A 10753-nucleotide genomic window follows, 5' to 3' on the forward strand; every position below is an offset into this window, starting at 1 on the left:
GGTATCTTTTTTAAGTACTGAGGCTGTGTATCTTCGTTATTTAATGAACAATGTTACTTTTAAAAAGTGAAATGAAGTAATAAATTTCATTAGAATATGTCATAAGAAGACAGATACCAATTCATTTCAGTACATATCTGGAGAAATTCGAGAAAAAATTTACTTAAAAAAAACCGTAGAATCCAGAAACATAGGAATTTTATAGTGTATATATATCTAGTCTTTGTGACTCTTCAAATGTTTATATCTCCTCATGGTTAATATAAAACCAACTTAGTCCTATATATCAGCTTTTCAGACAGTACATTGGGAGCTCAGTCCCTTTTATCATCACTTAAAAAAATGTACTAACCCAATATCTGGATTCCTTGGTTTTATTCTTCTGGATAAAAAATTATTTTTTTCTATTATTTTTCCCCTGAAGAGTCTTCCTTGTATTAAATAGGCAAGATACCCTTATCCAAAGTGCTTAGGACCAACCCTCTTGGATTTGAGAGCACTTTTGTTTGTTTCTCTGTTGTTTGTTTGTTTTAGAATATTTACCTATATAAAGTACTGTCTTGAATGTCTCAACACAAACTTCATGAATTCATCAGTTGATTCAAACTTCACCCATGAGTTCCTACACACTTGGATCCATCACAAATGTCTTGCACTCACAGCCTGAAAGAAAGTTTAGATGATATTTTTGGTGCTACTGTGTTTTGGCTTTGACTTGCCTTCTGAGGTCACGTATAAGATCTTCTGTATGTTGCATTATGTTAGCACTTAGTGCAGTTCAATTGTGAGGGGAACATTTAGGGTTTTAGCTGTCAGGTTAGGAATGATAAGCTTGTACTTCAGTGAGCTCCCTTTCATGTTGAGAACTTATAGCCCTCCTCTGTATTCTGTAAAGAATTCGTCATCACCTGTCATTCATTTACAATTACTTATGGGATGTACAGTCTATTTGTAAATTATGACTTGTCTTAGCTAAGGTTTCCATTGCTGTGATGAAACACCATGACCAAAAGCAACTTGGGGTGGGGGAAGAATTGTTTATTTCACTTAAACTTCAGTATCACAGTTCATCAACCAAGGCAGTCAGGACTGGAACTCAGAACTGAGCAGGAGTCTGAAAGCAGGAACTGGGGCAGAGGTCATGGAGCAGTGCTGTCTATTGGCTTACTCCTCATGACCTGCTCAGTCTGATTTCTTATAGCACACAAGGCCATTAGTTCAGGGGTGGCCAAACCTACAAGGGCCCTCCTACTTCAATCACTAATTAAGAAAATACCCTACAAGCTTGCATACAGCCTGAGCTTTTGGAAGCATTTTTCTCAGTTAGGGATCTTTCTCTCAGATGATTGTAGCCTGTGTCAAATTGACATAAAAATTAGCCATCACACACCTAGACATTCACAAATAAGGTTTATGATGATGTATCAAATTTGTTGCTTCCACTTGGGCTGCATATATCTTTGGTAAAAATAAATAAATAAATAAATAAATAAATAAATAAATAAATAAATAAATAAAAAGACACTCAAATCATTCTGATATACTGGAGAAAGTAACACAGTTCTCTAGCTTCTAGACTATCTTTGGTGAAATTTCATCTACAGTAAGAAGGTTTGATTAGTTGGGGGAGAAAAGTCTCCTCTACTCTTTAAATATACACATTGGTATCAGAGAATGTTGCCATATACTGATAGGGTAGGTGGTTTTATAAAGAGAAAAGAGTCTTGGAAGTGGGATGCTGAGTTCTGATCTCAGTAGACCTTAAATAGGAAATGTATTTTGTATTAAATAGGAAATGTCTTTTTATCAGATCACTTCTTTGAACATACTACCCTGACTAATGATAAATTATTTTATATATTATAATGGAAGGGTTTTTTTTATGTTTTGGGGCAACATAAAATGTTTATATCTTGAGTAAGCATTATTCATTTTACCTTATTCAATAAGGAATACCAAGCAGGATACTCTGAGCCAAGACTAAACTGACAATTATCATTGCAACATTATATATTTTTGATCTTCACAAAAACATCCTTGATGTTGAATCAGCTAACAGCGTCCCTACTTTTAAAAACCAAGATAGGGGAGTGTCTCAGCCCGTTTTCTAGATTCTGAAAAACATATTCTCTCCTATGATGGCACTAAATTTAATAAAATGATCTGAGAAGAATGCTAATGAGAGATTTCTAGATTAGGTTGGGATTGTCTAGATTAGGTTGCCTCACAGGGGCTGGCTGTGAGGGAACTGTCATCCTTGTTAATTAATGTTGGAATACCCAGGTTACTGTGGGCATCCCTATTTCTTAGGCAGTGTTTCTGAATTATATAAAAAGAGAAATCTAGCTGAGTAGTAAATATGGAAACATTTATTTTTCTCTATTGACTATAGTTATGATGTAACTGGCTTGTACTTGCTTCAAAGGACTGTTTTGACTTCTAAGCAATCAGGGATCATAAACTGAAAGGTTAGTTTAACCCATCCCCCCTGTTCTGTGTCTGGTATTTTATCACTACAACATAAATGAAACTAGAACACCTCCCTACTGAACTAGTTTGTGGAGTTCACATTCCCATGTTCACTTGTGACTCTTGGCCCTTATTCATGAGTGGATATCATCTTCCTTACACAAGGCTTCCCTCCCCGAACTTCTCATGAAGGGCTCCCTAGCACAATCATATACTGTTTGCTACCTTAGTAATTTTCTCAAACATGTGTTTGAACTGTAGCAGACTTTATTCAAGTTTTGAGAGGATCTAAGAAGTTATGTTTAAGTGGAGACTCCATATTCGCAAAGGCATAAAGTTACTGTGACACAAATCCAATAAGCAAGGTGGACAGCAACTCAACACTAGAGTCAGATCAGATCTAAAAAGCTAACTTTTTTGGTGCTATGAACCATTGTGTAACCTTGAGAAAGTTACTTCTTATTCTGGCCTTCAGTTCCTTATAAGCAAAATACCGAGGGGATACTATTGAGGATGAATTCATATAATTCATATTAATTTCTTAATTGTCTAACATGAATGTTCAGTAAAAGTTGCTAATTAATTGAAATCATTTTAAGGGCCTCTGATCATTTTCCAAATTCCAGCTAATATAATATGTCTATGTCTCTTTCTCTGATTTTATTCTCCTACTGCATTCTTCTGCTAAATTTCTATCTTGATATTTTTATTATTTTATTTAATATAGAACAGTGTCCCTATTACTTTTTGTGGTAGTAGCTATAGATGAACCATTTGCCTTTGGAGTTATTATTCCATTCCGAGCAGCTTACCAAGACATTTTCCTAAAGTAAAATATATTCCTCTCTAATGGAAATTCTGATGATAACTGACTATATATTCAAATATCTATGCATAAATCTGGTGTGCATAATACATGCATGCATATGTAGTCAGCTGCTTAGAATTGTGTGCAGGCTGAAACCTGTAATTGTTTTATTTTGATGTACCTTGAAGAGTGGTTTGCTAACATGTCATCACGATTTAATTGTGAGAGGTTGACTTTTGAGCAAGGTCGTTCACTAAGTGCAAATCAGTGATTTCTCTAGGTTCTGTCTATTTCCCAAAGACCAGCACCTGCTACTGTGACTGGCCAGTGACCTAGGAGATCTCATTTACTCAGAATAATCAATCCAATGTGTATTGAATTGATATCCCTTTTCTAAAGTGAAGACAGTGAGACTTAGAGAGGTTGAACTGACTATGCTCATCAGACACTGTCAGAGACAGGATCTGACATTCTGTCTTTTTGCCATTTTTTTTTTACAACTATATGCTACATTAGTTTTCACCTCAAAATAGATAGTCTAAAGATCCAGGAGAAACACGTTTAGAATTATTTGTTCCCAAACACTCAACTTTAGGCTGGCTGCAGTTAGAAGAAAAATTCCCCAAAGGAATCTAGTAGGGTTCCCAAGAGCATGCCAGCACTTTAGCTCTGTGCTTCGAATGCAGAGTTAACAGGCATTTGCCTCCTAGCATTTAGCCTTCCTGTTGATTCATAAGATGCAAATGAAATGTAAATGTTAAAACCATGTGGGAAAAACGATTTTCAGAAGAAAAATAGAAGAGATCTATCCTACAGCGCTGTAAAAGCGAGGAGAACAAGACAGAGAGGCGCTGGGGAAAAAAATCACAGCCGAAGACAGAGCTTAATAATTTCAAGCTGGAAAGGAAAGGGATTCAAAGATCCGAGACTTGTGTTTGTGTATGTGCGCTTGCGCATTCGTGTGTGTGTGTGTGTGTGTGTGTGTGTCTGTGTCTGTGTGTCTCTGTGTGTGTGTGTGTGTGTGTGTGTGTGTGTGTGTACGAAGCTTTTGCCTGCACACTTAGACAGCACATTTCCACTTGCGAGTAGCTGGTAGTTCCCAATATTTTGAAGACAGAGCCCGGTGAGGCTAGTTAGCATTCCCTGCTGGAGACTGGCTTCACACAGGGAGTGACCCTGTGATGCACCAAAGACTATTTAATGCCCTTGCGAGGTAGTTCAGGGACCAGGATTTTATTATGCTGTGGGCATAAGAGTTGTGATCCCGCATTCCTGAGTTAGAGCCACTTAGGGTCCTAACAGCTCCACCCTGGTGTTTTAGAGGAAAATATTCCTTCATGCTTTCTGCCTGAACTGAAAGCCACACGGCTTCCGATGCTACCGCCTGGGAGGGAGTTCAAGCTTTAGAAATTGCCTGAGAAGCCCCGTCCATCTGCTGGATGCCTGGCTTTCTGGAAAGGATCAGAAGGCGTTGGCTTTTAATCTGAGTAACTCTGGATTTTGTTTTGTAACTGAAAAACGTCGCCTAATTAAAAGTAAACGTGACTACCTTTTTTATTTTTTAAAGGGACGTATGGAAAATCAGTGTTAGCTACGGACTAGAGTCCTAATTCTCACCGGGAAGGAGACGGGGGCGAAGGGAGAAACACAAAAATCTCTTTTAATTTTTGGTACTGGATATTTGACTAAATGATTTGCTTTGATAAAGTGTGCGCCAGCCAGGACTAAGGCAACAGAAGAACGGCGAATTCCAGAAGGAGTAACCTTCTTTAAAAGTGGGGGAAATTACCCTCAACCACCAGTAGCTGTTTCCGTGAGCCTGCGGGTGGAGAATCTCCATCTTTTCCACCTCCTCAGTCCTAGTCCAAGAGGACCCAAGGTGAGCTCCTCACCTACTAGTGAGCTGCCCCAACAACTCTACAGAAGGTGAAGGTAGAGCATCGGCAAGGAGAAAAATCCCTAAGGAGTGAGCCAGTGGACTGGGCTTCGGGGTGCAAGAAGACAGCTATGTGGCCAGGCTGGACGGACTGCAATGGTCTCAGATCCCGTGTCTTGGAGGCGCTGAGAACCCCTGGCAAGAGCTAGTCCCACGCGAATCCAGCCCCGCCGCGCCCCTGCTCTCAACCCGGCTCCTCATTGGCTGGATGTTCTTTGGGAGGCGGAGTCAAGGGCAGCCCCGCCCACCAGAGCGCGGGGGCAGGAGCATCAGGCTCTCCTCCCACCAGGGGCCGCCAGCTCTGCACAGCCTCCGACTTGGTCCTGCAGCGCCTCTAGGCTGCGGATCCGCGCTCCAACCACCTGCTCCGCGCTGCCGCCGAGGAAGCTGGGCGGGAGGGAGGAGCGGGAGGAGCGGGAGGAGCGGGAGGAGGAGACTGGCAGCTTACACACGCCTTCCCGAGTCCTCCACTCAGAGCAGCCCGAGCCCGCGGCCGCTGCCACTGTTCCAGCTGCCGCCGCTACAGCCTCTGCCTCGGCTGCCACCTGAGGAGACCCACGGTCCGGACCCGCGGCGCTGCCCCGCCGACTCTTCTCTGGTCCCGGTGATCTGTGCACCGTACAACTCTCACCGCTCTTCTTATCCTCCCCTTTGCAAAAAGAGAAACTACTGGAAGATAGCAGCCAAAAAGAAACCGCGACTACCTTGACTGACTACTGAAGCGTCTCTTGGAATAAGAGGGTCGCCCGTCCTGGGAGTCGCAGCCAAAGACACTGGGGAAGGGTGTGGAGGGGGGAGGGAGGAGTTGCGGGTTCCGCGTGGAGGAAAGTTGCGTGTGACACAGACCCGACGGCGAAGCGACACAGCTCCCGGGGGACCCTGAGTCTTGGAAATAAAGCCGCTGTCCCCCTAAAGCGAGACCCACAAGCGAGCGGGCCCCGTGGGCCCGGGGACGACGCCCCCTCCTGCGGCGTGGACTTTGTCGTTGGCCTTCTAGGAGGAGGAATATGGCATCTAAGGTGTCCCCTTCTTGCCGTCTGGTTTTCTGCCTCTTGATCTCCGCCGCGGTCCTCAGACCAGGTAAGCTTTTGGCCTCTGAGCAGTCCCCATGGTTGTGGCGGACCGGGGGCGGTTCCCTGGGTGGCCTGGGGCTGTGCGCTCTAGCGTGTGCTTAGCAAAGTATGGGACTCATAAAGGCGCGCAGGGACACAGATCTGTCCCTGGGAAGTCACCTGTGTCACTCGGTTTAAGCTTGACTGGTCTGCTCAAGTTTGGGCAGCGAGATTGAAAACTGAGCACCTCTCCAGGAACTTTGGGTGAGGTTTAGCTTGAGGGTGCTGGAAAGGTCTGCTGAACTCTCTCCCCTGCACCATCCCTCCAGTCTTTCGGTATCAAAGTACATTTCACTGCACCCTGAGCAGTTTCCTTTCGCTGGGCTTTGAGGTGAAATAACTGCCTGCACTTTGTCATGATAAATCCCCTAAGTAACTTCCTCTTGGTCATAATGTGAAGACCTGGGAGGCATGGCAGGGAATAAGGAGGGCTTTAACCATATTAAAAAAAATAACCCTGAAATAGCAGCTGCATTGTCTGGTGGGTAGCTAGAATAGGGTTGATGGCAGCCGAGTCACGCAGCGTGGACTGGGTTAGCAGCCAGGTTTGTGATCCTTGAAGCGAGAGATTTCTTGGTTTCCACACCCAGTGGTAGCACCTCAGTTCTCACTTCTACCGTGAGTCCTCAAAGAAAAATGACAAAATTCCCACCAACCAGAATATCTTGCGGGGGAACCCCTTTTCTCACCCCCGGGGGACATCCCCGGCCCGGAGTCCTGAAGCTGGCCTGCTGGCTGACATGCTATGGTCCTGCCCGGCCCGATATGTGCTCTCTGTCCTTCATCCAAATGGCAGGTACTTTTCCCTGCGGAGCCTGAGGATCTAATCCTTTGAAGTTTTGATTTCCCACTGTTTCCTGGATAGTTGGGGGTTAAACTACTCCCTGTTATTTTGGCTTCTGCCTGTCCCCCCCTCCCCATCTCTATGTCTCTCCTTTAAGTTTTAAATTAAGGACTGGGGGGGGGGGGGAGCAGGTCTCACTTTCTTTTCCCATCTTTCATTTCTGTACATCCCTTCAGTTGGTGTACTGAAGCCACAGAGAAGTGTTCAAAGGCTCGGAATCCATCCCGGGAGGAGAAGAACATAAGGGAACAGGAGCCTGAGATCCTTGGGGCTTGGGAGGCACTGCTGTGTGTGTTGAGGAGAGGGTGGGTGTCAGTGTGGGAGAAGGTTGCTTCTCTATATCTCTATATCAAAGTTACATTTCTGGGTGAGGTAATGAACTCACTGCTTCTGAGGCTGGGAAAAAAAATATCAGTGACCAATCTCAGGCTCTGGGGGGCGGGGACCCTAAAGCCTGAGTAGATCTAGATTTTAAGGCAGGTAGGGCAGAGCGAAAACACTCGGGATATGAGCACCGGGCACCTCTAGTCTTGTACAGTGTAGTCTCACTTTTTCTGGAATCCCAGTATAGGATGGGGGAAGGGCACTTTGGAACCCATGGGAAGGCGGCCAGTTTGTGAAATGTGGAAACACACACGCCCATCTCCGGTGTTGGCTTTAACCCTCTCACACCTGCCTCTGAGGCTGTCATCTACACATTCGCCCCCGGACTGCAGCACATAGCTGTTAACCTTTTCATGCGGTAGCGCTGGAATTTATTTTCAGTTGGCCCCGTCGAAAAACAGGTTTTTCTTCACTCAGAACTGCCAAGAAGGGGAGAGGTTCCGCTTTCAGACCTGATGGCGGTTCTTTCAGCACCCCGCAGGCTCCAGTCCAAGCCACCAGCTGGGCGCTTTCCTTCAGGAGCGCGCCTGCTGATGCAGGGTCACAAGCCACCAACCCTCAAATTCGCTTTTCCCTTGAATGATTGTGCTGATGTTGTGCAAACTTCTGCATGGAATGTCAGTGTGCTTTTAATGAAAAGACTGTAATTCTAAAGGCATAGTGACTAAAGAAAGACACAGTGAATCCTAGACTGGAAGTGCGCCTCCTGCAGTGTCCTCTGCAGAGCAGAGTCTTGGGAGTGAAGTATTGCCTAGTTTCATCTGTGGGGCTCATTTCCAGGCTGCCTCCCTTCATTTCTAGAGCAGTTTTAACAGTCATGTCTCAGTTGCCAGAGGACAGAAGCTGCTCTCCCAGGTCTTTTGACTTGTCGCCCCCACAGTAGTCATTCATAGATTTGGGCCTCTTGTATAACCTGTTTTGAAAGGAGAGGGAGTCAAGACTTCAAAAAAATCTGAGTATGATAAAGGCAATGAAGTGTGCGCTCAACACTCTAGGTGGCAAAATCTCATTATTCTCGCAGAAAGAGCGTCAGCCTGTGGTGACATTTTGTACTGCTTTAAAGAAAGCTTTCCTTGGTTATTTGCAAGGAGGAGTGGCATGGTAGTTAACCCTTTCTTCCCTTGAGCCCTCTAAGCACAGCCCTTTCTGAGATCTCTCTCTCTCTTTTTTTTTATTTTCTCAGATTACAAGGGTCACTCTAAGACTTAAGGATACATAATGCTGTTCTCAATGGGGTACCATGTTTATCAACTTATCTTTACAGAGCTGGGAAAAAGGTGATCACTCAAATCAAGTCCTTTCAGATTACTCACCCCGGATTATTAAAGTTTATTAATTTTCCAACTACAAACTGCCTTGTGGCCTTTATAAGTTGTTGTTTGCTTGATTGATTTGATCCATGAGCAGTTTATAGTGTAATGGAGAACTGCTTGCAACAAATTGCTTTTCTAGGCTTGGCTCAGGACCTAGATCTGCATTCAGGCACTGAAACAAGACAGGAAACCTTTTGGGGCTTCAGCTTTCTTAAAAAAAGGGGGGGGGGGACTGTGAATCTATTCCTTCAGATTTCCTCCAATTCAGACACTGTTTCTAATATGAAGGTAAAAATATTTGCCCTGGCAGATTCGTTTTCCAATCATTTGTTTCTTATACTCTCTTTCTGGGCAACATTCACATGAGTTGCATTGCTTGAAAGGTCTCAGTGTGTATCCCAATTGATAACTTTCTGTCTTTGTACTTTTGTAAGGGAATTCATGAGAATGTGTTGGGCTTATTTTCCAAAGTCTAATTAGGAAAATTAAAAAACAAAAATGTGACAGAGGGAATTAGTCTTCCATTCTCCTAGGAGTGGGAAAGGTTTTAGATCTTAGAAACCCTGGTAGTGTGGCCATTGTCTTCACTGTTTACTGCATGTGTAATTCTAGAATTAGGGATAAACACTGATGGTTGCTAGAATGCTCTTGTAATAAAGCATGTTCTACTCACCCCACAATGCTCATATGATACAGAGATTGGAACACACCACCATCCTTCATGTCATTTTTCTATAGCTATAGAATTCCAAACTATTCTACATTGCTAATTTTCAACATTTCTGACATTTTAAGAGATCCAAGCTCACTGTTTTTGTGGTAGCAGTTCATATGCGAAGGCACATTTATTGTCAGCTTGTTAAGAAGTAGGCAGTGAACCAGAGCCCACTCAGTAGTCTTAACGTACTGTTTATATTGAAGCTGGTATTCCAGCGTTCCACTCTTACCTGTGCCGTCTAATGCTGTGACCTTGAGAGCTGGTGTGCAGTCCCTGTTTGTTTCCCATCTGCAAAACTCCCCTTGTGTGTAATGCATGGTTCTGATTGTAGTGAGATTAATCATTCCCCAGAGCTGCATTTTGGAAATTTTGAGCTGTAAGATGTGCTATATCAAAACTTTAACATGCTGTGAACAAAACATTTTAATCCGTTCCACTTTTTACTTTATCATTTTATTAAAAGGGGACAAAATCTCTTTCCATTCTTTTTTTGTAGACCTTCTGTTTTAATACCACCAATTCTCACAGCATTAAACCCAGATCTTACAGAAACTAAGAATGATCTGAGTTGTCGGCATGATTTTGGTGTGTAATAGCAGTATTTTTAAGGTAGTATTTTCAATCCTTTATGAGCATAGTCCAGACACACCTCTTTCTGTTCTGACCATTTGTTTAGCGTCAAACAGGATCAAAGAGGTTCTATAAATCAAGTCGACACATGCCATTTATATCCGGAAATATGGAAGAGAGCCACATAGGTGCCCTATGATAAAAGTAAAAGTGCATCTGTCCTTTTGTATGGGCAAGTAGAATCAGTCCCTTCAAAGTGATCATTTGCTTCCTTGTTCTTACGTTTTCACACAGCTCCATGCCACTGTTGGCACAAGAGATTTATGACATACAAAGCATTACATCATTTATCGAAATAGCAAAACCCACCAAGAAGAGTTTCTTGGGAATGATGATAAATTAATAGTTGTTTGATTATTACAATCAAATTTCAGATCATTTTATTCTCAACAATGACTAAAAAGACTGGTAATGTGACCATTTCTCCTTTTATTTACTTTCTTATTTGAGCAGAAGTTTCATTTCCCTATGGAGACCTATGTGATCTCTCTCTCTCTCTCTCTCTCTCTCTCTCTCTCTCTCTCTCTCTCTCTCTCTCT

The 10753-nt window shown here is 43.2% G+C and overlaps 1 protein-coding gene across 1 annotated transcript in view; it reads left to right on the forward strand.

The window, feature by feature from the left end:
* The first annotated feature begins 5608 nt into the window (after nucleotides 1–5608).
* The window catches only part of Alcam (activated leukocyte cell adhesion molecule), a 191514-nt gene continuing 186369 nt past the window's right edge, over nucleotides 5609–10753 (forward strand). Inside the window, exon 1 of the mRNA XM_028755602.1 lies at nucleotides 5609–6293. Within this exon, the coding sequence (XP_028611435.1) occupies nucleotides 6221–6293 (73 nt within the window). The 5' untranslated portion in view covers nucleotides 5609–6220. The remainder of the gene's footprint in view (nucleotides 6294–10753) is intronic.

This window comes from Grammomys surdaster, unplaced genomic scaffold (genome assembly GCF_004785775.1).
Source record: "Grammomys surdaster isolate TR1022 unplaced genomic scaffold, NIH_TR_1.0 126066, whole genome shotgun sequence".
Lineage (NCBI taxonomy): Eukaryota > Metazoa > Chordata > Mammalia > Rodentia > Muridae > Grammomys > Grammomys surdaster.